Source organism: Catharus ustulatus, chromosome Z, assembly GCF_009819885.2.
Source record: "Catharus ustulatus isolate bCatUst1 chromosome Z, bCatUst1.pri.v2, whole genome shotgun sequence".
NCBI classification, from domain to species: Eukaryota; Metazoa; Chordata; class Aves; order Passeriformes; family Turdidae; genus Catharus; species Catharus ustulatus.
Window position 1 is genome coordinate 53,501,536 of NC_046262.2, and position 27,900 is coordinate 53,529,435.

At 36.3% G+C, this 27,900-nt stretch overlaps 1 protein-coding gene across 3 annotated transcripts in view; it reads right to left on the reverse strand.

Annotated features, from left to right (window-relative positions):
* CEP120 (centrosomal protein 120) overlaps positions 1-26,984 on the reverse strand; it is a 39,998-nt gene extending 13,014 nt beyond the window's left edge. Inside the window, exons 1-19 of one of the 3 annotated variants that reach the window (XM_033084843.1) lie at positions 26,775-26,984; positions 25,480-25,636; positions 24,448-24,562; positions 23,440-23,581; positions 21,311-21,459; positions 20,033-20,230; positions 18,674-18,901; positions 18,194-18,386; positions 17,034-17,144; positions 14,919-15,096; positions 12,937-13,086; positions 11,935-12,117; positions 9,598-9,694; positions 9,357-9,509; positions 8,641-8,730; positions 8,146-8,238; positions 5,986-6,147; positions 2,409-2,531; positions 984-1,082 (exon numbers count right to left, since the gene is read on the reverse strand). In XM_033084843.1, coding sequence (XP_032940734.1) covers positions 984-1,082; positions 2,409-2,531; positions 5,986-6,147; positions 8,146-8,238; positions 8,641-8,730; positions 9,357-9,509; positions 9,598-9,694; positions 11,935-12,117; positions 12,937-13,086; positions 14,919-15,096; positions 17,034-17,144; positions 18,194-18,386; positions 18,674-18,901; positions 20,033-20,230; positions 21,311-21,459; positions 23,440-23,581; positions 24,448-24,562; positions 25,480-25,636; positions 26,775-26,826 — 2,673 coding nt within the window. In that variant the 5' untranslated portion in view covers positions 26,827-26,984. Of the gene's footprint in view, positions 1-983; positions 1,083-2,408; positions 2,532-5,985; positions 6,148-8,145; positions 8,239-8,640; positions 8,731-9,356; positions 9,510-9,597; positions 9,695-11,934; positions 12,118-12,936; positions 13,087-14,918; positions 15,097-17,033; positions 17,145-18,193; positions 18,405-18,673; positions 18,902-20,032; positions 20,231-21,310; positions 21,460-23,439; positions 23,582-24,447; positions 24,563-25,479; positions 26,203-26,774 lie in introns of all 3 variants that reach the window. The other 2 variants (XM_033084842.1, XM_033084844.1) reach the window with 2 other exon arrangements.
* Positions 26,985-27,900: the final 916 nt, after the last annotated feature.

A 27,900-nucleotide genomic window follows, 5' to 3' on the forward strand; every position in this document is an offset into this window, starting at 1 on the left:
CAGATTAAAGAAGCATTCTAAGTTAGAAGAGCATGGGTTTAACTTCTTACTCTCCAAAACCCGAATATTCTACCGGTAGAAATCAAGTAGGTACCACAAGTTTAAGAAAACCCAACACTGTTCCTCAAGCTGGAAGCAAATGTGAATACAGGCAACAAAAAGCTTTTACTAAGCTTGAATTTTTTGTGTTCATGTGTTCATGAATCAATTGGGATTAATGATTTACTAATTTTTCAGGGCCAATGGAAATGCTAACTGTTCTTAAGCACATTGTTTAACTAATGTTTACTGGAATTCATGAAAGACAGATGATGACAAAACACGTAATAAAGATTCAACAAGGATGAAGCTGTTACTATTACAACTTAAAACAGTAATTTCAAGCCAAAAGCATATAATTGTATCTACACAGATGCCCACAGACACAGAGAGCTCTGTTTAAACTTAGCCGTGAAACAGCCCGTCACATTAATATGAGGCTAGAATTTCTGAAAACAGAGAAAAATTTCACTTCCAGTTTAAGCTTTCTTCATTTTACAGCATTCATCAAAACTTAAACCCTTATTTCTAAAAGTGAAGATTTGTTTCTCACCTTTACCCTTCATTCATTATACGATTAAAATACAAAACAGTTATTAGGACTGTAACTGACCGAGACGGTTGGGATTGTGGCAAAATATTTTCCTGGATATTTGCCAATGCAGAATTATTTGGGATTAAACTAAACCTTTTATTTTGCAAAAATCACATCTGCTCTTAACTATTTCAGCCTACTTTGCAGGTCTGAGCCTTGGCCTTTCCTGAGTTAAAAATCAAACACAATCCAGTTTTGCTGTTCTCATTTTTGTTAAAAGCATAGCTGAGAGCTTTACTTTGCAAAAACAAACACTACTAAAATGAAAACAGTAGTTAACAATAATCCTAGTAGCTTCCAACATGAGAGTAACTTGGTTGTGTCATATGACCAAAGAAAACCTCCATACCTGTTTTAACCTTGCAAGTTCTTTCAAAGCCCTTGTCCATTGTTGTTTGTAGTGGAGCTTTGACTTGGTAGCTGACTCTAACTTTCTTTCAAGTTCAACCTAAAAGCAATTAAAATCATATCAGCTGAAGCAATAACAGCAGTAACAATCACTGAAAGATGTATATATACAAAGGGTCTGGTTTAAGAAAAGTGTTTATGTAGCATAATATACAACATCATCTAAAGCTGTTATACAATATAACATAAATATTATGGCACAAGAACATTTTCTTGTTTAAAATATAACCTTATTTTTATTGGATGGTCGTCTATACAAAAAGAAAAAGATTAGTTTTTAGCACTAAATCTGCTGATGTAACCTTTAAGATTCCCAAATCAGCCATCCCCTCATTCCTTTTTTATTCAAAGTAAGGTCATAAACACTAATTTCACAAAAATGTTGATGGATAAATCTCTCTTAAAAAGGTACAGATTTTTTTTAGTTTGCTGATGGAAGAAATGTCCTACATTCCTTTCTTTGAAATACTTATGTATTCAAACCATTCTTTAAAATCTTACTTGATCTTACTAACTAAATAAATCTCTAAGAGGTTTTACTGTTAAAAAATTCATTGTATTATTTGTGCAAAAAAATTTTAATAAAAGACAAGTGAAAATATTTATGAAGCATACAAAACAAAAATTTAGGTATTTTTAACATCTCTGAAGAAATGGATTTCTTTTTTAAACCGACAAAAATTTTCATTACATTTTAAAGAACTTAAAGCATTGATTTATTTAATACATCTAACAAAAACTGGAAATCTAATAATATTTAATGTACAACTTAAAAAGTCTGTAGAAACACAAAAATATTTTACACCAGTTACTTGCATAATTAGAAGTTATTATAGTATACAGTAATGTACAGACTAGCCATATCACTGAGTACATTTTGTGCCAAGAAGGTTGGCCTAAATTTCCTTCAGCTTGTTTCACCAACAATTTTACTCAAAGTTCATAATAATTCTGAGCATTAAATGCCCATATCCATGGTTTTAATTAAATTCTCTACTGTGGGAATATATGGTTTTTAAGAAAAATCAGCTTATGACACGATTCCATTTCACTGATAAATAACAATCTCTTTCATCATCTTTCTTTAGTTTTTTTAAACAGAATGTTCAGAGACCACAATACAAATCATGATTTAAATATAAAGGTTAGACTTTTTCCTGATTTAGCCTCTAAAATTACTGCTTCCTCTATAGCAATAAGGCCACTGTTGACATTAATTGCATCTGAATATTTAAACTCTAAGGAAATTACAAGTAAACCAAAATGGACAAATTAACCACTTTATCACACAGTATTATTCTACATCCCCTTTATCAGTGAACACACCATTATGACAATTTTTAAATACTAGAAAAATCCAATATACCTTTTCTAAAGTGAGAAGATTTATTTCTGATTGTAGCTGGATTTCTGGTTTGCTACTTTGCTGTTCTTTGTATTGCTGAAACTCCTTCTCCAAAGTCTTATATTTATTTTCTGCTTCATATAGCTACATTAAAGAAAACAAAATGCAAGTTAGCAGAAAAGCCCATTCACAGAGACAAATAGATTACAGAATTCAAGTTACTTCTAAGTCCCTGGAACAAACATTTTACTGTCAATTATCTGATATAAAACAGACACTGAAAGTTACACATTCATAATTAATGATTTCTTGATGATGGCACACAGCAATGTTTTAATAGGAAGGGTTTTAAAGAGCATCTTTGCTCAGTACTGGAAAGAAAAAAACAAGTCTTTCCTCATAAATATAAGATGAAGATTTATGCACATTTTTGTTCACATTTCTAAAACAACTTACAGAAGAAATACAGAAAGCATAATACTAAGATTTATGCATCTTTTAAAGAAAGCCAGTGTTATCTACTATATGAAGTTTTATTACTTACTCAATTTCACAGAATAACTTTTTTAGGAATGTCTGCAAAAGGAAACGACTAATGCTTTGTACAGCCAAATGATTTAGAAGAAAGGCTGAAGCAGAAAGGTTTCAGTGACTAATGACTAAATGCTGAGTACCTCTGCCCTCATAGTGTACTTCCACAGTTTCAAGAAGATTTTTATAAAGAGAGTGCTTTGCTTTTTACACACAACAAGCAATTTGAAAAATGATGAAATACAGTTACTTGCTACAGAGAAAGCAAGGAAGTCAAATGTTTAACAGCATTTTTCATAATATATTCAAGATATTAAGAACTTCTTGTAATGTTTTCTTCTGTTAAATATTATTCAACCTTTATACACCTGATGGAACTGAAGTATTCCTCACCAGAATGATTCCACACGCTGATCTTGTATTTATGTCCAACTAGATAATGCAAGTATTTCCATTAATTGTATCCAACAGTTTAAATACTGGATGAAAATGCTTTTGAGAACTCATTTCTGTTTCAATGCCAAGAATTTCTACTAGTACAACATTTTAATTCTTTGAATCTTATAACTGGGTCACCTCTATTTTTCTCCCAAATTTCTGCTTTTTGCATTTATAATTGTTGCAGAATAGATGTAAGAAAGCAAAGATATTTCCCAGGGAGCCATACAAAACCAGAGTTCACTGCCATTGTTTTTCTCACAGAACTACAATAACCTACTGAACTTGAACAAAAGATACTGCTGTTTAACACCTTTCATTTTTACCTATTTGTTTTTAAAGCAGACATACAGACATGATGCCAAAGACAATAACTAATTTCTTTTGCTATTAGAAATATCAGTTATCCCAACAACTTCTAGAACAATGTTTACATTTCTTGTTTGGTTCTGGAAACACTTGCAAAAATTGAATTTCTCATGAGACCTCAGAAACGTGCACATGAGGAAGCTATAAAAATCCCACAAATAAAACACAACTCCCTTATTCAGAAAGTATGGGTGATGTTCTTCAAGGCGGATGCTTCAAGAATCTTCTCTTGTACAGAGTGGCACTCACCTCAAAACAAGTTGAATTCTACAGTTCTCTAAATATCTACATGCGGAAATTGTGTATTGACAAGTCCTTTTAAAAGGTATGAAATAAGATCACTTATTCCAGAACATTCTGTGCTAAAACACCAAAGGCAGCAACACAAAAAAAGCCACACAAAAACTCCACATCCAAAAAGGTCTTTAAAAAAGACTCATCTGGTAGCAACAGAAACTTTCTGCTTGCGCACATTACAAACAACAGGGTCTTAAGAGTGAAACTCCAAAGTAAGCAAACAAAACCCCACCCCCAACAAAGCAAAAGAAAAAAGCCTGTCTCACACACAGTATGTGGCAACAGCCACAACATACTGAAGCATAGCAGGAACAGCACAGAGGAAGACAGCCAGGATGCTCTGGAAAAAATGCCCTTGATACAAAACAAGAGAAAACATAGTGGGGCTTGTATTTGTAAGAGAGACAGTATGACAACCACCTATGCAATCACAAACAGTATGTGGCACAGGCACTAAAGGATTCTTCATAATTATTAAGAAACACGCCTAAAATGAATAAAAAGAAGTGTTTAAATATAAAAGACATAATTAAACTTTAGACCTCACTGCCATAGGATGTTGCAATACTAAATACTTTTTAAAAGGAATCATATGAAATCATGAAGAAAACTTCCATTGATATAGCTAGTAAGTATGAAACCGATTCTGGCAAAGAGTACATATAACCCTTTATGGTATTGCTGGATATACCAAAATTGCAATTTTTCCACAGTCTCACTTCTTATTTTCTCATCCTTTAAATCCAGTCATTGCTGCTCCATAATACTGAGCTAAATGATCTTTGGTCTGACAACTGTATGTCTGCTCTGAATATGAACAGTGATTGCCATGTTTTATTTAGAAAAGGTCTGTTGAAGCTAAAAATGATCAGTGGGAGCTGAAAGAATGAATTTGAAATAATACTAGTTGATGGCATTTGGCCACTAGAACAAGAGGAACTACTGGCTGTCTTGTCTGGACTGGTAACTGCCAACAACACATAAAATGCAAAAGTGGTCCACTTATCACTTTGAAGAAGACTGCATTCTGAAGTTTGAAACTGTTCATCTTGATTCAGTGACTGCTCCAGTAGAATAGTCAAAACAAGTATCTTCGAGGTTAGCAAGATTAGCTACATTTTTAAGAAGTTCACTGTACTGAGGTTAACATATGCTAACAAGAAAACAAGTCTTTAACACAGAACTAAAAAAATACATGAAAATCTATCACAACTCTTCATAAATACAAAAATATGGCTTTGGCTGACACTGTTGTTCAAACAGTGAAAGCTAATACAGGATTATCACTATTACTTATCAGACATGAAAAACACCAAAGCAAGTAATTAATATACACAAAGTACTTTTCAGAACACTTAGGCATTAGTAAGATTTAATCTACATAACAACAAATTAAGTGTCTAATGTTGTAACAGCTAAAAAAATATAAATACTTTTACAGTTTACTTTATAGTCAGGAAAAATATCAAGACTATCCTTGTTGTTAGTGCCAAAGTCATCTTACAGGACAACAGAATATGGTCTAAATTTTTTGTTTAGAAAGTACTACTCTCAGAATAGAAGATTGCAATAACAAGAGTTTCCCCCTCTGTCCCAATAAGGATACTAGAAATACTCATTTGCAATAGACAAATAAAATTAACCGCACCGTCAAACTACTTAAAAAATTGTTGGTAATTAACATCTAAGTTACTGAAATGTACAGCACTGTTCAGTTTTTCAAGTAATGGATGCTTTTAAATGAAACTTGATTTTCAGTGTTGAAAAATAATTACAAGCACTGCATTGCAAACTGGTCATACAACTGAGTAAGACAAACATGGATGGATCTCAGCACAGAACACATCAATTTCAATAAAATGTTTGTTACAAATTGCCAGAATACAATTGCCTCCTAACCACTGCTTAACTTAGTATATCTAAAAAAATGCTCACTTTTATCAGAAAATGTAAGTGTACTTACCTGCTGATGTAAGCGAAGTTTGTCTTCTTCCAGTTGTTTGATTTTTGACTTTTCTAGCTCTAGCTGGTGTGCACACTCCTCCCTGGCACGACGCACAGAATCCTGAAGCACCTGCAGATTTCGTTCATGCTCTGCTTGCAGCTCCTTCTTTACTCTTTGAAGCTTAAAAAGAGACATATTTATATTAATCCATAGGAGAGCTTACCTTGAAAAGTTTCTAACAACTGTTACTTGTATTCACGACAGAAAAATTGTCATTAGTTTCTGAAATTAAAACAATAAAACTCCCATTGTCCAAATGTTCACTATACATGTTCTTATCGAATTTCAGTTTAACTAACAAGCTGTCAACTATTGTATTTGAGTTACAAATATAACCTTGCTTGACTACTGTAAAAACAGAGCTCTCTGGAGCTCTTCTGTACATTCTACCCGATCGCTCAAGGCAGTTTCACATCTATCTTCCTACTACAAAGCGGAATGCTAAATACTTCAATTCACTTCAGAGACTGTGAAAGTCACAGCTGCAGCCAAAATGTGTTTAGCTCAGTGAGACTGCACTGCTCAAACTGAGAATTTCTCATCAAAATACACAGAAGAACAATCCTTGGCATGTTCGAACTGTCTAAAAAGATGCTACTGTCCCAAATAACTGCTAACAGAATAAAAACTTCTCCAATGGCCCATTTCTCAAACTGTGTAATTGCTAACTGAACACTACATCATTTTGACCAGATGTTTTTCGAATCCACTGACTTTTATCACATCTAGCTCTCAAGTCAGAATCTCACTAACTTTTGAGAAAGTTTTTAGAGAAATACACATAAGATTCAAAATAACTACTTCTACTCAGACTGAAATGCACTTGGTCAAACCTGAGCACCAGATATTTCTTGCACAGATGCTAAAGTCAAAACATTATTTACAGCACAAACTGCATCTTGAGGTACAGATAGCCTAGATACTGAATGGGAGACAGCCTCAGCCAGCCAATTCTGTGTTGGGAGTTCTCAATTTTGTTACAAGCACCAAAGGGATTAGCAGGCTAGAAAAATTACAGTAATTTCACGATTATAAGCCACACCCTTTTGACTAAAATTTTGGTCCCAACCCAGAAGTGCGGTTTATACTCCAGAGCGTCCAATACATGGACAAGGTTCTGAAATTTCCCAACCCAGAAGTGCAAGCTGTGGGCCAAGCCGAGCTCGCAAATTGAGCACCTGCCAGTAAAACCCGTGATTGCTACAAACTGGTTACTCTGTTGTGTGGTGGCGGGGATAGTGGGCGCTCGCCGGTGACGCAGCAGAAAGCCGGGGATCCCACTGGCAGCGCAGGGGAGAGCGGAGCCCGCAAATTGAGCACCTGTCAGTAAACCCTGTGATCACGTGATTGTTACAAATGGGTTACTTTGTTGCACAAGCATCCTCACTGTGAACAAAAGTGCAGTTTATAATCTGGTGCGCTTTATACTCGTGAAATTACTGTAATCTGAGTTACAAGGAGGAAAGAGAAAGTTTGTTGGACTACATCATTTTGAATTTGTTCTGAAACACAAGAATAGGCAATTTATTTTCTCTTTTTATATGACCAGCACCCCTGAAGTCACACCCCACTTCCTCAGATTGGGGGTGTTCAGTACAGTGGTAGTTACTGGCTTCCCCTGCATCCTGTTTGACCATGTCACCATTAAAAAAAAAAACCTAAAAAAACCCCGTAGGAACTGTAAAAATGTTGGATAACAAAACTTGAAGTTTCTCCCAGATCTCCTGTCACTTTCTCCTATTTCAACAATTAATCTAGCAATTACTTTTTGAAGTGAGGTACTCTTGTGTGCCTCAGGTGAACACTAACCTGACAGTGCTAAACTTAAAATTGAGACATGCTAATGTTACACAAATGTCTGCATTGCCATTAATTCTGTCAATAATAGAAGGTTTAGAGTTATATAATTCTAGCAACCCTTTAAAAGTTTACAGTAAACTTTTCAGTAAAAAAATGTAGTTGTAACAAAACTTGGCTTAATTACTAGAGTTCCTCTACATATTACTATGAATCTGGCTGTTTAATATCTTACACACAGAGCACAGCTGTCACTATGAAAACTCAACCATTATAGAAGTAGCTAATGCAATTACATTTTTTAATATGAACAGTTTTTACCTCTGATTCAGCACTGAAAAGCTGTCGTTCTCGCTTATCCAGATCTCTCAGGGTTTTCTGAAGTTGTTCTTCCAGAACATTATATTCTGCTACCTAAACAAAGGAGGGTAAAAACATATAAAATACTGATAGTTTTTATTTAGAAATTTCCATATAAAACATCTCCAGCTCTTAAGAACTTGCAATGGAGAATCCTTCCAACTCAGTATAGGTTAATGGTTTGTCATATACATCCAGGCCATAGAAGGGCTTTTCGAACAGGCAAGTAAAATGCAAATAAAGAGCTTCCATATATAGGAAGCTAACTTTATGAAATGTCTAACAAATATTCTATGATGAAAGGCTACTTTTAATGCTTTTGCACAGTTGTAGACAAGATGTACACATATCAATAGGTGCAAAGGCCAACTACAGATCCTTTGTTACATGTTACCATGCCATGTTAAATTTTTAACAATTTAGACTTTTTGCAAGTATAAAGAGGAATTTCCTTACCTTTTTCTTCACTAATGCCTCTCTCTCTCTGTCTCTTTTCTTCCATTCCTCTGCAAGTGCTTGCATATGGACCATTTCCTTCTTTTTAAGCTTTTAAATGAAAAAAAGAGAAACAAAACCCCCAAGCAGATCAAAATTGTTGGAAGTACATCTTCAGAGTACTAGCAGACCTAAGTCTTGAAGCAAGAGTTTTGTATGCTGACTTGTAAACCCAAGATATGATTCTGATACTGAAAGACTGCTTATACTGAAGTAAAAAATGCAAGTAAATGCATGTTTGAGAAAAATATCCAAACAAAGAGGTACTAGATTTTCACTGCCTTTTAAAAAGAAGCATGTAAAACAAAAACACCTTGAATGACTTCAAGAGCAGACAGTAATGGTTTTAGAGACGTAACTAAAGGAATACAGAATTAATATTTAACATCAATAGTTAGAATCTTGGATCTATTGCACTTTATAAAGAGTAATGGGAAATAGTGAAGATGGTATTCTTCAGTTCAAACTTTCGCTTACTTAAGAATTAACCTTCTTCCTTCAGAGCACTGAATTTGTGGATGGAGTAGTTTACATCTGAAGTTTTAATATTCTGTATGAGTAAAATTTAGTTCTTACTTGAAATGGCAAAGTAAAACACAATTGATCTTATTCTCTGCACCAATTCTGCTAAAACTTCTCTGGCAGTCATGTAATTTGGGTAATAAAAGAGTAAAAACCTGATTTTCAAAAATGTCCTCTTGCATTTCCTTCCACATTTCTAACTCCAGTGCTGCTTTGTATTCCAGAGTTTCTCGAGGTCCTGCATGATCTCCTGGAGCACGGCAAGGCTGAGTGTGAGGGACATGCTGTTGCTGACAAGCACCTATATCCTGACATAATAAGAGTGGATTTTCATTGGAACCTCAACTTTTCAAAGACATGTTCAAAGGAAAAAGAAAGAATTTATATAAAATTTACTTGAGAAGAATCTGACACCATAACTTCTTGCACTTTGACAAGTCCGTAGTCTTCCAAGGTGATGGCATATGAAAGCTCTGCTACTCTGCTGCCTGACCTATAAATAACATTAGAATGTTATTTTAATTAAAATTGTCTAGAGATACAGAAAGAGAATTTTAAGACAACACACAAACAGCAAGTCATTCTGTGCAAGCTCAGAATCTCTAAACAGTTGCCTATGTCAGAACCCAAACATGCTTTCCTAAGTATATTGCTGTTAGAGCCTAGTTTGTGAATCTGTAGCAAGCTTTCTGACTTAAACAGATAATTAAGTAGGTTTCCAATGACAAGTTAACAGATCACGATAATCAACACATCCCTCCAACAAGCAAATAATCCAAAATCATACCTACAGTCTTAAATCTTCCCAATGATACAACTGTTAATATACAGGCATTGCTGCTGACTTCAACTCAAGACACTCATTAAACTTCCTTAGCTTTCCTTATTTAGACTTTAACAGTAACCTTCTAGCTATCCACAATATAAGTAATTTTGCATAGAATTTGTCCTTGGATTACTAAAAACCACATTTCTGGAAGCTTCAGCACAGGGCACTAGCAACTTTAATTCACTTAGAGGTTAAAATTTCTACCTGCCCTTGTACAATGAAACAATGCCTGGATAACAGATATTCTAATAAATTAATTTAAATGTAGTTGTGGTGTCTGCTTAGAACAGTGTTTCCAACTGCCTCATCTCTAATCACAGTTAAAATGTAGCAAAGTCAGTCTTTTGCACAGAAAGGTATTAAGATAAGGAACACACAAAAGCCCTGTAACTTTACATTATCAAAATTTTCACATGAAAGTAACTGCAGTGTAGACCTTGGTCAAAAAAGCCCTCTCATTTCAGTGACAACCACTCAGTAAGGCAAATTACACAATCACTTGTCACCTGGAAGCTACAGAACTTATTAAGCAACAAGATGCAACCACAGCTCAAGTTTTCAAAGAAACTGACTTTCAGCAAATATAGATGGACAACACTACATTGCTTTTTACAAGGGTGCAGCTTTCTATGGTTCTTCGCAAAGGAAAAAACCAATAAATGCTTGTACTTCACTTAAAATAAACTGCAGCATTAAATCCCCTCCATCAGCCACTAACTAAAAAAGAAAACAAGATTTGTATTAGTGGACATCAGAAATCTGAGCAATTGATTCAACAAGTCTGTTGAACATACCAGTATAAAAAGAAGGTTACACTAATAAGAGCAAGGATAAGAACGAGTCAGCACAGCAAAACACAGACCTCATTACATTTTGAGAATGCCATCTAGTGGTTATGTTTTGTGCAAAACAGGGTTTCAGTTAAAGATCTGTAAAAGTGCGAAGCTTAATGTACAGTGAGACCTTAAAGTAACTCTTCACAGAATTAGGTCATGCTGGCTTTTCCACTGAAGTTTGCACAAAGCCAGAGGTCAATTTTCTATCAACCTGGGAGCAGGGGGGACACCAGTCACTAACATGGCATTTCCTGATTTCACGATTTAAAAATAACATGCTTTTTTAAAAAATCTGTTGCATTAGCAGTTTAAAACTGACCTCAGTCTTAATAGCAATTGTGTTTGTTTTTAAGTGCATAATCAAGTTACATCATCTCTCAGAAAAGATGAGGGTCTAGACACTGATTGTGAACACTGTTTTATCTTCAACAAGGAAATAGGATAGAAGTGACTACAATTTAAAAGAAACATATACACACATACATACATATGTATATGTGTATATATATATAAAAAACCGCATTACTGCTCTGTGTAAATGTCTTCAGCATATTAGCTAATACTACTCCTTCTGATGTACACAAGCTGAAACCCCTATTACTATCCTGAAAACAGGAGACATCTCCATTCTCTGGGTGCATTTGTCCTCCTAACTTTCACTGAAGTCAGTGGTATCTAAAAGCATATGGACAAACAATGTTAACTATTTTGTGCAATATCAACATTTTCTGTAATTAAGTAACTTACTTAAGGAAGTGCCTCAATAACATTTTCTTCCAATTAATTATTTCTTAATTTGTCTGTGAAGTTTAACTTACCCAGGATCACGATAATATAAAGGCTTATTACAATGACTTTAGTAGTAGCGTGGACATTGCCAATATGAAGCGGTAATTTAGCTTTTCATCTCTTGGATGCCTATTCCCCTTCCTGCATACTGCAGTACTCTGCAGCCTGTTTACCTATTCAAAAAGCTAAGCAGGAAGAGCTTGCTGTTTTTCAGAGAAATACTGAACAAAACTCTAGAAAACTTCCTACAGAGTTAAGTATTTTTTAAAATAGTTTTACCCTTGTGCTGCTATGAAACTGACTGTTTCATTACAAGTCTGACGCCAGCATTGTTCACCATTCCCACCCAAGAAGCGGGTTTTTTCTGAAGCCAAAACATTTGAAAGCTGAAGCCTTGCCACTCCTAGAAGTAAGTCTTTGGCCGTTTTATCCTTGTGCCACAATTCAACCAGCAGAGGCAATCTGAAACAAAGAAGTGATCTTAGTGTCAGGCATCAAAATGAAAGAGGAAGCATTCTTATTCAGAAGAACCTCACATTCTAAAATTGACTTCTTAAATCAGTGATGGTTACTGATGTCAAACAATGAGCTGGTTTTACTGCCTTATACTTAGAGGTATAAGACTAACAGACTTTGTATCTTCTCACTCACTTGGTTTAGTCAGATTATCACTCCTTTCTTCAATCATTAGGAACTAAAAATGTTGCAGTGAAAATGATCAACAGAATAACGTTCACCCAGCTTGATCATCTTCATTTATAAATACTAACATATGAATTTTAGCCATTGTCACTCAAATTATATTTCCCTCCACTCCTACTTTCAAAATAATGCTATTTTGATGATTCTTTTTTTACATCTTAATCTTTTATTGAAAGCTAGTGGAACTACTGCAAGAACTACTTTACAGCCCTCAACACTCTGAGTTGGTTTCCAGACACCTGCTGTATTGTCAGAGACAGCATAGTCACTGCATATTAAAAAGAAAAATACATATTTCAAGAAATACTTTGTCAAAAATGATGCTATCAAGCTTTCCTTTTAAAATTTTGTTTCTGTAAGCAACAATACCTAATGCAAGAAATAAAATCAAGAACTGTAGAATTCTTGACTTTAAATGTATTTAACAGAGAAACTGGAAGAATAGGCGATTAAGTATTTACTAGCATTATTTACTTATTGAATTATTTACTAAATTCCAGAACTGATAATCTTAATGTGACTGCATTTACAACAAAATATAGTAACACATAATTAAGATAAAAAATTGCAAGTTACTACCTGAAGAACGTATCTTGAAGCTGATGAGGTATAGTTGCAAAGTCAAATGCACAATATGACTTTGGAAGATAGACTTCCATGTTCTTTCTAACTTCTACAGGTGGACTTGTCATAATAGGTGCTGCACTGCCAAAAAACGGGTACGAGTACCTAATAAAAATAGTAACAAAAATAATATTTATAAATAGATAACTGTTTTAATACCTTTTGCAACAGAAAAACCAGTTTAGACATCATTTACTAAAGCATGACTTGTATCCAAGTTTGAGAAATTTGTATTTGTACATAGAGCAATAGAACTTATCTCTCAAGTACTCATGTTTTCATTTACTTCAGGAATGATCTAGCTTCTTTATATTGGGTGTTGCTTTGACAAAACAAGTTTTAATTATCTGTAATATTTTACTAGAACTCAAATTATTATATAACTGAGCAGACAAACAGAAGAAAAATTTATAGTCACATGTAGATCTTTACTTGAGAACATTGGTAACTATACTTACAGTTCAGACTAGACTAACATGCAATACCTGATAACTAGGTACACATATACAGTGTCAGAACCATTGGAAAATTTAATTAGTTTTTCATTTCTACCGTTTAATTGACTAAAAGGCAAGTCAAATCATTTTACCAATACGATTTAAAATGTGGCCTGAAACTACTCTACCAGCACATTTCAGTGTGTAACAAAGGGGAGGTCATGAACCTCTGAAACTTCATTTTGTTCAAACTGATGATGCCAGCTGTGAGCTAAGTTCCTAAAAAAAATAAAAGCTGCATCAAATGATGCCTCTCTATATAAAAATTGCATTCTTTCCCTTTTGTGGAGAGATGTTGAAAGAGCTGCTTGTTTAGACTGGAATAAAATAGTATTTTCAATCTACAATGAATACACAATTTTTTACCCTGCAATTTTTCTTAATATTTATGTATCTGGATGTTTCTCTTCAACTTCCAGTTCATCACGGACTATAAATAATCAAATGCATGAAACTAAAAAAACCTATGTGTTGTTACTGTTCTGAAACAAATGAATTCTTGAAATGTTACAGAGCATTGTATGTTGCTTTCCACATACTATATAGTAATGTAGCCTATATGGAAAGCCTTATTAATGACGCACTCTGTATTAGCTGCATTTTAAAATATTCCACCCCTACATCCTAGCCACATCTTTTCAACCTTGCTCAGACAAAATTTAAACCCTAGACTTCCCAGCGGTCAGTTAAAACTATGAATCAATCTCTACCAGAAAAGAGGCAGAGCAAAAGCAGAGGCAGCTCCCCAGCCAGAAATCCTCAATGCTTTCAGACTGAGCCACCATTTCAAGATATATTTCATCACAAACACCAAAAGCACTCTGATGGAAATGGGAAGACAAACTGTAAAAACTATTATTAATCACTGACTTCAAATACACCACTAACAATTAATATAACAAAAGCATAATTTCTTTTTTGTACCATCAAAATCATCCCGGTATGTACAAGTGTCTCAAAAATGCATTTAACTACACTGATTCTTCATAAAAACTAGAATGTGCTTCCTCTGGATTCATATAGCAACCAGTGATCTGTCTCCTACTAAAATACTATAAATAGCTCTTGGTGGAATATCGAGAACTAAGAAAAAAAAAAAGGAAAAAAAAAAATCACTTCATTGATCAACTGGAAAAGTAGTCAGAAAGTAACATGAAAAGCAATTAAAGCAATTCTTCTTTTCATTTAAAGACTGATGTTCCTTGTTGTCTGAGCTCAGACATTCAAATGAAATTTTAATACCACTTACAGTAAAAGGTAAAGCTTTACACACCATCTGTAATGCTCAGTTTCAGCCAGATGAACATTCTAAAGTATTTTGCAAATGAAAATCATAAAATAATACATAAAAGGCATGAAGAAGTAGAGAAGCATAATGCCAGCAATCATTCATATTATGAAGGCTTTGTATTTACCAAGAATAACAAAAATAAATTGTACCTTAACATGCAATTTATTGGAAAACCAACTTCCAGACTACGGATACTTCTTAAGTCTATTGAAAAGCAAAAATGGTGAGAGGCTGCTGGAATGACAATTTTCTGTGCTGACACAGGCTCAGAAGAACTGGACACACCCACAGGGTTGGGCTGGGATATTGCTACTGGACCACTATCAGCTGAAAACACAAAAGAGAATTCATGTGCATTTCTTAAACTTGTTCTCCCCAAAATAACAAAATATATCTAAGATTAGCATCACATTTTAAATGCAAGTAGATAGGTTGCTTCCCTGAGAGATTTCTATTCCTTGTAAAATAAATCAATACTATGAAAAATAATCACTCAGTCTGTAAGTTAATGCTTCCAAGAAAAAACACCAAAACCCCAATACACTTTAAATCTTCTAATAGGATCGTAATATTTTTTATTTCTTTATTAATCCCTGAACTATGTAGGTTTTACTTGTTGAAAAAAGTTTACATTAAGATCAAAGATATTTAATTTTTCAGAAAGATGCTGTTAAGACTTCAGTTTATATTAATTGTTTATAGCCAATCTGAGGGTATGCATAGGAAAAAAAAACGTTTTCAGCAATTCAGAGTTTTTTAAAATTACCTGACTTCTTTAGGGGAGTTACAAAGACAGATTAACAGGTCAATTATAGTGCTCATGCAATGCAGCATCACCCTCGGCTCCAAACTGAGGTTTAGATATTGAAGCAAACTGAAACATGCAAAGCACATCTGCTTCTGTTACAGAACCCACATACTGTGACATCCAGTTTATAATTTAGGAAGCAGAAGCAACTGCCCAATTGCATCCAGGCTTCTCACATCCTTACAGTGAGACCCAACACTGCCCTCAGAGAGTAAGACCTCAAACTACAAATTCCACAGACACATCTCCAAAATGTGTTCTTAAACAAAATGTCCTGAGCAATTTTCAAGGGCTATTTGGCTACCAAGCCCCTATAAAAAGAGGGAATTAAAGTGTCAGATAAGAACTCAACTGCCTCTTGTGAGTGCTACTTGTTCTGATACTTCCATCATAATTATATAAAACATTTCCACTTTTGTAATTTTTAAAGAAATACATCATCACTAGCATTGACTTTATTCTTTCCTCCTTTTGCTAAGTGGGTTTTTTTTTTGCCTTAATATTAACATTACAAAAAAGAAAAATGCAGTAATATTTCAACATCAGCTAGCTAACACAACATATGAATTAAACAGTTTTAAGCGATTCAGGTAAAACGTTAGTAGATTGCTTGGTGCAAAGAAGTGGTCGAGTGGAATTTTAAGATTACAGTAATTTAACAAATACAAGCCACACCATTTTGACTAAGATTTTGCTCCCAAACCGGAAATGTAGCTTATACTCAGGAGTGGCTAATATGTGAATAATTTTCTGACATTTACAACCTCAGAAGTGCCAGCCAGAGTGCCGAGCCGAGCAGCTGCAAAGTCGGCATTTCGCGATTGTTACAAATTGTTACTCTGTTGCACTGTGGGTGGAGCCTGGCTGCCTGCAGGCAGCACGGGGGGCAGGGAGAGAGGAGGGAGAGCTCTTTCCTTCCCTCCTCTGCCGCAGCCCGGGGGAGAGACGGGGGGGCCCCGTGCTGCCATTGCCGCGGCTCTGGGAGGCGGTGGGGTGCTCTGTCCCCGCCTGCCGCCGCGGGAGCGGCTCTGTCCCTGCCTGCCACCACAGGGCAGCACCGGGCTGTGGTGACCGAGCCCAGTGGCAGCGGCGGCTGGCCCCAAGTGGCCCTGCCGAGCGGCAGCGCCGAGCCAGGCCACCCAGCCCTGTCGGCATCCCTGAGCCCTCATGGCCTGAGCCAAGCCAGTAAACCCTGCCCTGCCACGGTTCTGTTACTATTTGGCAACTTTGTTGCACACAGGTCCTCGCTCGAACGACAGAGCAGCTTATACTCCGGTGCAGCTTATTTATGGACAAAAAACTAAATATTTGCCAACACCCAGAGATGCGGCTTATACTCAGTGCGGTTTGTATTCGTGAAATTATTGTACCACAAAACAAAAAATACGTATGGCTTACTGTTTGTACTATAGTCAAACTTCATTTAGTGTACTAAATTTAATAAATTTTGCCTTACTGGGATTTTGCAGATCTAATGGAGGTGACTTTGCTTTGCTCTGTGATTTCAAAGCTGGAAGCTCTTCAAAAGGCTGTTTGTTAACCTCTTGTGGGCAGCCACCCACTAGCCCTGAAAGACAAATATGAAATTGTATGTTTTACATCTTAGCAAAGCAGAATTATAAAATTACTACTACTATTATTAAAAAAGCACAATTCTGGATTTCCTAACCAGAGATTCAAACCAGCTGCTGGGTTCACAATACGTTCTTTTTACATTCCATATAAAGGATTTAATCCTTGCTTAGAAAAGATCAGTTAGGATTAAAAGAAAATTTGGCTGAATTAGCAGATAAATCCCAAGAGCCCACTCTAGGACACAGTTTCCTCTACAGAACTGTGTGCCTTTAGGACAAATCTCAAAAAGCCAGCAATACCAGTATCATTAGAAAAAAAAAAAAATCCAATTTATTCATAAGCCATCTCTTAAGAAGATTCATGTTCACTAACATGCAAGATTCATGTTGTTTAGCAAAACAACATTTTTTTGAGATTTATTCTGTTATGGTATTTCTTATCTCTGTTCCTCTTCCACTTTTCCACTACCCAGTTCTCAAATCAGAAACAAGGCTTGGACTTGGTAAGCCAAGCCCTAGGAAACAAAAGGACCACCTAAAAACAAAGAAAATGACTCAGTTGCTTGGTTTTGTCCAGGAATCTGTACCATACGAACATTTGTCTTCACAAATTGTTACCCACATAGTAAATCCCTTAGAAAACTTAAAAATTCCATATCAGCCCTGTTTTTCTATTGAATAAATTAACATTAGACCACTTCATCTCATTGAGCAAGTTCAGTTTCTTCATAGAATTTGCACTAAACCACATCATTTACAACTTCAGGAAATTCCAAAAACTTTTGTTAGGATTTCTCAAGCCACATCACTTGCAATCTACATACCCCCAAATCCCTAATCTGGCTCTCACAAGTGTATTTAACAATGACCATGTTCAAATCACAACATCTATCCCCCTTCTGTAATTTGTTTCTGCAAATAATTCTGACTTGCTTGAAGTCTATCACAGAAATGATTACTACTTCATGAATATACTAGAAAGGAGTAGTACATGATTCAAGACCACACCTGGCAACTGGGCAAAAAATTATATACAACATACCCCTTTTCCTTGGTTTTGTGCCTTTTTCAAGCTTAAGACTTTCCACTTCACTTTCTGTTGCTACATCTTCTTTTGAAGAACACTTGTCAGGTTGAGATGGGACATTCTGGGATCTCTGCTGCTGGCTTTCTGCTGCTTTTCCACTTACAGGAGAAAGAACTTTCTCCTGTGGCTGTTTGGGTTCAGTTGCAGCCTTTAAGGGAATCAAAGGCTGAATGAAATTATAGTTATCTTATTAATCATGGTTTGCATTGAAAAACTCTGTCTATGACATTTCATAGTATGAGATTTTTCAGACACAGAAGAATGCTGACAGAAGGATTATTCATATAAAGCAATTAATTCTTTCAAGATTTGCTTTGTTGTTTTTTTTTTTATTTACACAAAAACCAGTGAAATACAATTAACAAACACCAATAATTTTTTTAATGTGAAATTGTGCAACAGTGTCTAAACCAACAATGAATGGGTAAGACATACCTGGGTAGTCATGCTCTCCCTTTGAAGAACTACAGATACCCCAACAGTAGGAGCCAGATCCAAAGGCAATTGTGACAGTTTCTGTTTAGCTCTATTTGGTGGAACAAGAACAAATGGTCCTTCTATTGCCACAGGGTGTTGGTCAATTGCCACATTTCCTTTCCTTAGTAGTCCAGACAGAGGAACTTCAGTGCTTCCAAGAGAGTGGTCCCCACAGCAAAGATGGATCTGCACACGCACAAAAGTGCTAGAAAGTAACTGGTATGTGTGATTTGCGCTGGAACTATCTGTATGCCTTCCACTAAAGGTAACATAAATACAACAAGTTATCATCCCTAACCTAGTCCCTACATGTTGAGAATAAGAACAGCTGTGAAATGTCACTACTGAGCAGGTGGGATTTGCTCATTGACAGGACAGTAGCAAATCACTGCCCTTCTGAGGACCTGTCACATCATTCCTTCTGTAGGATAAATTCAGAACTCAGTGGCTTCTAAACACAGCACAGATTCTTGCCTTTAATGTATAGGCATATAAAATGCATAACTGCAATGTAATGAAAAAGGAACTGTCTTATTTACCAGCTACATTATCAGAAACCCTACACCACCCTCAGCTCAGAGCAGCCTCGTGTTTTGTAATTAGTTTGAGTCACGCACAGATTGCCATAAACATTCTAAGTATTACCTGATATTTAGAATAGATATTTGGATTGATTTAGTTTGGAAAAGACCCTTAAGACTGCTGAGTCCAGCTGTTAATCTAACACTGCTAACCCACACTAAAACCATGTCCTCCATTTAAAGGCAAGGCTAAAGATAAGCAATATCCTGTAACAGCCCAAAACTATCTGTAGTGTATTTAGAAACAGCATTTGGCTACATAGCAGGGAAAAAAGACAGACCTTCTTTATCATTCACAAGGAGTGCCAAGGACAGTGATTCTAGAATTTAGGCAAGAGTGACCTGAGCAGCTGGCATGGGATTACCATGTAGCACAAAGCAGGACGCTGGGCTGCAGATGGTCTGATTGCAGTGCAGGCCCCAAAGCTCAGAGCTCTTGAGAGAGCCACATTAGCTCTTTGGGAAGATCATATTTCAGCAACACCTTTTATCACAACATGTAAACCAGTTTGCTGTAATAGCAACTAATTAAAAAGACAGCACTCCACCTGAGCTAGGAAACTTGTTATTATGCTTTCCCTCATATCAGCAAGAGAATCAACTTACATTTGAGCAAAATACTATAAAATATAATCTTAGCTTTGGAAACAGAAATGTTTCACAGATACAGCCTGAGACAGATTCTATTTCTTAAATTAACTATTTATTTTCATTCACATTTGAAATTACAGCTTACCTGCAATTTTGACTGTGCACAAAAATAAACGTGAAGAATTTCTACTGTACTACGTATTCGAACTGAAGCTCTTTCTGGCTCAAAGTTTGGATTAATTAAATCAGTAAAAGGTTCATTTGTGACATCATTTCCCAGTAATGAGTAGTAGAAAAAAAACTCAGGTTGTCGATCAGGGAGCTTCATAGTACTAGGAACTAACTGAAAGAGATGCAGAAGAGAGTAGTGTATCTCCTTCCCTCTGAAAGAGTAATTCTGAAGCACTAGTTTAGAAATTAGAGCTTAAAGTGACCGGCTGACCTAAATCCTAGCTTGCATTCCACATATAACTTATTATATTGATACTCAAAATTGCTTTACTTTTTTTGAAGTAAAAAAGCAAACTTTAATTTACAAGCATAACAGCAACTTGCAAAATATTCTGAATTAGCTTTAAGACTTGACAACACCAAGTGCTCTGACATGTAATAACATCAAGTACTGCACAAATACTCAGAAATAAGCTGTGCTTTCATAAAATATTTCCAACATAAATAATGCAGATTAGATACTGTTATATAATTTATGTGATTGAATAAAAGACTGAAGCAGACAAACAGCTACTTCGTCCTGTAGGCAACTGCAACTGAGTTTAATACCTAAAAAGGCACAAGCCACCCCAGAATGATCGCAATAAATTTTACTTCTCAAAGTCCTATAATTCTGACATGGAAAATTATTTTGCCTGAATAAAAGAAAGATGACAAGACTGAAGACAGCTTATTATATACTATGAGTTCTAGACCAATTAAATCCATGTTGTCCGTACAGCATAAACGCAGCAGCTGAGGTTTAAAGCTGAAACAACCATTAGCATGGTACTTAATCCAAGCTAATAAATCCTTCCCTCAGGCAATATATGAACTCTGTCTTACATACTTGAAAACTATTCCACCTTGTTTGAACCCCAGTGCGTGGGCACCACACTGAAGACAGGTGTTATCCATACACAAACTTTTCACACTATATTGTAGTAGACAGATATACATTTCATAAGAATGCATAATTTAAAGCAAATACAGCTTTAGCACTTCAAAAGAATTATACTTCGTCTGCAGTCTGACATGTTAAGGACTTCATAAAGTTTTAAAATTAATATAAATTCACCATGGGACAAGGTTATTTCTTGAAATAAACTTAGAAAACAATAGAAAAGAATTTATTGCAAATGGAGAATGGGAGGGTGAAAATACTAATGTGGGATTATACTTCTTAAAAACTACACAGAGCAAAGAAACAGACCTGTTCCAACTGTGTGGCAAATGCAATGGTTACAGACAAGACAAAGTGATCTCTGCAATACTCTGCTGGTCCAATTTGATGATAGCCCTCTTCTTCATTCAAGACTGGCACAATACTTTTAGGGTCTAGTCCAGGAAAATGGGTGAGTACTAAGAGAGAAGAAATAAACGTAAGTAACTAGTGGTCTTTATAATTGCTACATCAATCTGGTATATAATTGCAACTTTATTTGTAAGCATTACACATGGAAATTACATGTGGAAAGAAAAATTACAAATAAAAAATTTTGATGCCTGGTACCAAAGTCTTGCAAAACATAGAAGAGTCCCCAGGTATACTTCAGAACAGCTACAAAAAATTCTGAAGTTAAACTTCTATTCACAACTCTTATATTGAACACCATGTTAGATGGAATTCTAGTTCCTATTTTTATTTTGTATTAAAATGAGAAACATTACAGTGACTAGAAGTTTATTTCACTAGGCTAGAGTATACCATGCTGTTTCTTTACTGTGCTCATTAGAAGAAATGCAGGACAGTAATGGCATATAGCAATCTGTTGGAACAATCACAGTGTCCCATACCACAGATCTGTAGAATGTTTCATTTAAGGATTTTTCATCTGAAATCCCCAATGCATAAAACACTATTCTGATTTGCTAGTTTCCGTTCTATAGTGTCAGTAATTCAACATATTTGGCCCTCAGGTTAGCATCTGTGAACAAAAAAGCTTTAGACAACAGTAAAGAAAAATGGGTATAAGAATATTAAATGGAAAAGTATCTGACTAGACTAGAACCGGGTAATTCAGCTTTGTCATACCCAATCCCTGGATTATTAGCTTTACAACTGTGAAAACCAAGAACTTTGTTTTTCCCATTACAAAAATATGATATTGACTAATTTTGACACTATGAAAGAAAGCAAAAAGTTGGAAAACTTGTTTGTAGCAATTATTCCACAGAAAGCATGAAATGGAAAACAGTGCTAAATAAAGGCAGAAAGGTCTTCTTTTATTTTTTGCCAGTGTCCTGAGGAATAGGAGAACTTGCAGGCACAAAGACCAAGTGCAGACTAAGGAATAATTTACTGTAGTTCTTTGCCTCCTTAAAAGATTTTACAATATGGAAAGTTCCCTGTGCTTTGTTGTAAACCTGAAAGAATAGAGTAAGCTATCTTACACCTAAGCTTAAATCCTATCTTAACCAATTGTGAAATGCAGCCAAGTCAGTGAATTCTGGGCTGGAAGCTTGTAAAACACTTACTGCCACTGACCACTGTGCTTTTACAAAATCACAGCCACAGATCATCAGCAGATAGACAATGGATTTAGAATTAAGGAAAAAGGTATCTTCAGGGCAAGAACACAAATTATTGTAAGGTTTGCAGGAGAAAATCCACTAGTTGTACCAAAAGGCTAATTTTTCAAAACCTAAGTAGATAGGCATTCAAGTGAGAGATCAGGGCAAGATGGAAAAATGTTTTTATTTTGGTGCTCTTTAAATCAAGTTTCTAAGATCTTGTTTTCGGTTTTTTTTAATAACCACAAACTTTAAAAAAAAAATCAGATAAAAATGTGATTTGAAGGCACAGTATATAAAGATACCTACTAGTGTTAACATTTGAGTTCCAACAGATTTTTGACACATTGCACCGGTTTCTTTTGAGAAATATGAACATGAGATTCCAGAATTGGAATGAAAAAATGCAAAAGAAAAAAAAAAAGAAGCAAGCCTACTGAACAAATGAGATACTTTACTACTTTACAGTTCCAAGCCTAAACTATTTACCTTCTATAAAGAAGTTCTTTTTCTATTTCTTCTGTAACTTTCCTAGGCTCATAAATACCAGTTAAATATCCAAGGGAGTTAACTATGAGCCCCGTTTCTCATTTTAAATACCAGCTGGTTTGCAACTTATCCCCCTAAAAGTCACACAACTACCACAGTAAAGAATCCTTGAAAAACTTACTACCACAAAGTACATTAATCAGCTGTAAAGGGTTTGCACTGGAAATGCTGCAAAATTAAAATTCTCTTGAGACCTAAGGCAACACATTTGCAACAAGTGATATTTCATCTGGCACAGGAAGATTTTTAATTCAAAGTGAGTGATGTCATGTTACTTACCCTTCCCTTCTCTAGGGGGTGCCTCCTTTGCTTTAAAATCTTCAACTAGTGCTTTTGAATCTGCCTCCAACGCTACACCAATTTGTATTTCGGGTTTAAACTTGGGGTACTTGTTACTAAGCAAAGGATACCATTTAGGTGCCTACAGAAACAAAGGTGAGACCCAAAAGTGTTTAAAAACCACAGAAAAAAATAGCATATTACTATTGCAGAAAAACTCAGTCTTAATCTAGCACTTCTACTTCATCTACAGAAATACATTTTGGTTTTTATTTCTAAAAATTTAGTCTATTTAGCACACAATTGTACTAAGATATTCTATAGAATGGTTACTGGATAACTAGCTGAACATATTGGGTTTTTTCTACTGCCTTAGTGCAAAAGTAAGAGAAAGATGCCACAAATCTTTATTTAGAAAACCTTCAAGTTGTCAACTGCACAGTATGCAGTTGAAAATTCTCTAGAAAGCGATGCCAATATAAGATACCAGTCTCCTTGTATGACCCATATCAAAGTTATGTTTCGATCAAGCTTGATATAAGGGTGATAGTTAATTAAATTGATATAAACAATTATATTGTGCTTACTCTATGCTGTATTAAGAGGCTTGAAATGATCACCTAATACATCTTCCATGGAGGCACACTGAAAAAAAACAACTTAAGAGTTGATCTGATGATGGAGACTCAATTCAACTGCTCCACATCCATTGCTTAGCTAAAACTCTCCAGTTGATTAAATAATGAGACTGTATAGATTAATCGGTTGCTAGTGATCCAGTTATCCAATTCATTAGTAAGCAAGACTAGTACCAACACTTTTTTCATTTGCACATGTTCTCAGAGTGAAGATTTCTCTCCTCTTAAGAAAAGCAAGAAAATCCCCCATACATTAGTCCTACTCCAAAATGGGACTCAAAAGTTTAGCCTATGCTTTAATTCAAATTATATTATCTGCAATAGCATGTTGTCAAAACAATTTTTTAAATCTTTATACCCCATAACATACCTGTTTCTTTTCATGTGCAGCCCTTAAATCCAGTACAATATATCCTATATTCTCTTTCGCTGAGGATACAGGATCCAATGCAAAACACTGGAGTTTGATAGGCGTACGCTGGAGCCTGAAAAAGTAATGCAGTTGAAATACTAAATATAAAATGTATCTCTGAAAAGATTTGTCAAAGATAGTTCCTAAGTTTCCAGCAAGCCAATGATACAAAACTTGTTATATAAATAGTTTCATTAGGTCAGAAACTGAAATTATATTGAACACGTAAAAAGTCACCATTAAGTGAGGGAAGGAACATGTAGTTTTATAGAAGAGTGCATTGGTGTCTCAGAGTCTCAAGCGCTATTAAAAAGACACTAGCAACAAATACCTCATCCACATAAAAAAAATCAGCACCATGCCTCACACAAAATTTGAATTTCACTTGTAGGGGCATCTTAAAAGCAGGACTTGTGGAGAAGATTTTTGGGTAAAACATCTGACTACTTCAAGGCACAGATAAGATGCGCAGCACATGGCAAATGCAGGTATTTTTGTCAAATAAAAATGATACAGCTTTTCTAACTTCTTTGATAACATGGTCATAATATTACAACCTGTAAGGTGTAAGACCAGTAAAACCAAATGACAGTTATAGAAACATTCAATTTCTCAGCTTACCTCCTTGACATATTCAAAAACTATTTACATAGGCTTTTCAGATTTGAAGTTCAGTTAATTTTGTGTCACAGTATACATAAGGAAGCTTGACTGCAATATTTGGATTATAGCATTATTAATTTGCTTTAAGAGCCTGCAGGGTGTTTTTTAGTAGCGTAAAAATACACGCTTTAGAATTTATAAACATCATTTATCTTGCCACATACTACCTTTTTTGGTACATTAGTACATTTTTTAACAACATTATGGTAGATGAAAGTACAAGAAAGTTTCTAAAAACCGATTCAGATTACAGCAACATAAAAACTGTATTTTACTAACTGCAAAGACAAGAAAATCTGCAAATTAGACTTCAGTTTTTAACGTTACCTGTGCTGATGAAGTGCTTTCCTATCAAGTTCCCAGGCCAATTCTGTAGCAAATTCTGGCTGATCAGTATGCTCCACGGGGTCAGTAGCCAACTGCTCACCATCTAACCTGGCTTCAACTACAAGCACATGCTTGGGTCGTTTTGGGAAACTGCGCCCTGTAAAAATGTGACATTGCATGCATCATCACTAAAAGAGATGCAAGAGCTCAGATTTATGCCATAAACCAGCTATGTGAAATTAATTTCCCATACCACTTTCCCTGCTCTGTTCTTTCAAGAAAAAGTGTTTACACTATGCAGAAATATGAAAGAATGCTACACGAAATAGACTATTTGTGAAGTGACAGGAAATCAAGTGACAAAGAATGAAGTAGTAAGCAACTACAATTATTTGAGAAATCTATGACTGGCAATAGGTAAGGGAGCAGGCATGAGAGAGTGAACGTTTTACTTCAAGTGAAGATGTTATGATGGTCCGACATCAAAACAGAAAAACACAATCTTATAAAAGTAGTGAAAGGTGTTTGTCCTGCTACTTGCTGATAAAATAAAAATCATTACCAGATTAGGAGAGTGCCTAAAACTGTATAGGATTGGTCCTAGGTTCAGGATCATCCAATATTCTGATTCGAAATGAAGTAAAAATTTACTTGTATCACTTTGTGGAGAGATAATACAGGCATATCAGATAACAGGATCTTATTTGTAAGCTCCTCTGGAAACTAGATAAATGGACAGAGAGATAACAGGATTTACTTGACAAAGAGAAAGCATTCAGCCAGAACAAGCCAAACGCCCACTGATCTTCAAAATACCCTAAAACAGAAAAAGACATCCCAACAAACAACTCACGCACACAAACCATAGAAACTACAACCTGTAGAAATGCAAGATGAATAACCAGATATACGTTTGAGTTAACGCTAGAGGAAAAAAAAAAAAAAAGCTTAGAGCAGGAGTAGAAACACCGGAATACTACTTTAAGAAAAAAAAAAAAAAAAAAACCTAACAAAACAACAAAACCTATAGCCTCAGGGAAGGATAGCTACTTTTCTCATTCTTTTAAAACAATACATCGCGTAAATCCTCCAAAACCTAAGGGAGGGTAGCCAAACCTGGCCTTATTGTACGTACGTCCAAAATTTTATTAATAAAACCGGTTTACTCAAGGCTGCTTGCCTTACTTAGCTCACGCCACCAGAGACAGCACCTCGGAGGCAGCGACCAGCCCTCATCGTCCTCTGGGGACAGAGGGGACCAGCAGCAGCCGGGAGGCCGCGACCCTCCTGGTTACCTTCCAGCACGGAGACGACGATCAGCAGCCGATCGGCGGCCCTGGAGACCATCTCCCCGCTCCGGTCGGGCGCTGACCGCTCCCGAGGAGGAGCGGAAGGAACCGGGAGTCCTCGGTCGCTCCGCCTGCTCTGCCGCCACTCACCGCCCTTTTGCCGCCGCGCAGCCTTTAAACACCAACCGCCGCCGCTTCCGCCCGGCAACGCCGGCCCCGCCGCTTCCGCCGCCGGCTCCGCTCCGGCACCGCCCCACACACAGTCCCGGCTCCGCCCCGCACACCGCCCCGGCACCGCCCCGCACACAGCCCCGGCTCCGCCCCGCACACCGCTCCGGCACCGCCCCGCACACAGCCCCAGCACTGCCACCTCGTCGGCCCCGGCACCGCCCCGCCCCGGCCCGGCCCGGCCCGGCTCCGGCCCATGGTCAGAGAGCTAGGGGCTGCGCTGTGCCGCGGTATGTCCGACAGCGACGTGAAGCTGTTGTCGAAACCCTCACAAGTAAAAGTATTAAAAAGGTTTTTCGCAAGCAGTCTGCATTGCCCGTGGAGGAACGCCAGCTGCTTCAAAGATGTGCCTTCTATCAAAGCGAGGAAGTTTATGTACTTTTTTCCCCCCCGCTGTGATGAGTGTCAGAGCAGGAGAATTTAAATCCAGTTGTAGTGAAATGCAGCTGTGCCCTCCTTAGCTAATTTTTTAGAGTATTGCCTTCCATGCGAAGTAATAATCAGTAAAGCAAAATAGTGTGAATTTGGCATCCCAAATTAAACACATATGTCTTGACTGTGAGGCAACCCCCCTCCCCCCATTTTTAAGTTTACTTTATTTCTTTAATTGTAGATGGCCTAGCAAAATCTTCGTGTAGACATAAAATCGTTGAGTTTTAGTAACACATGTATTCTGTAAAGTTGCTGAGTCATGATTTGTGAATACCAGGAGAGGGAGATCCTGTTTTTCTTTTGCAAGAATTTTATTCTGGTTCTGAAACACTTCCCAAAAAGACAGTGTCTTACATGTGAGTTGAATCTGCCCAACTTAAATTCTGGCTACTCCTTTTTGTTGTGTCACCTTTGAGTGTATAATATGGCACGTGGCACACCAACTCTCTTTCTCTACACTCTGAGTTCTTAG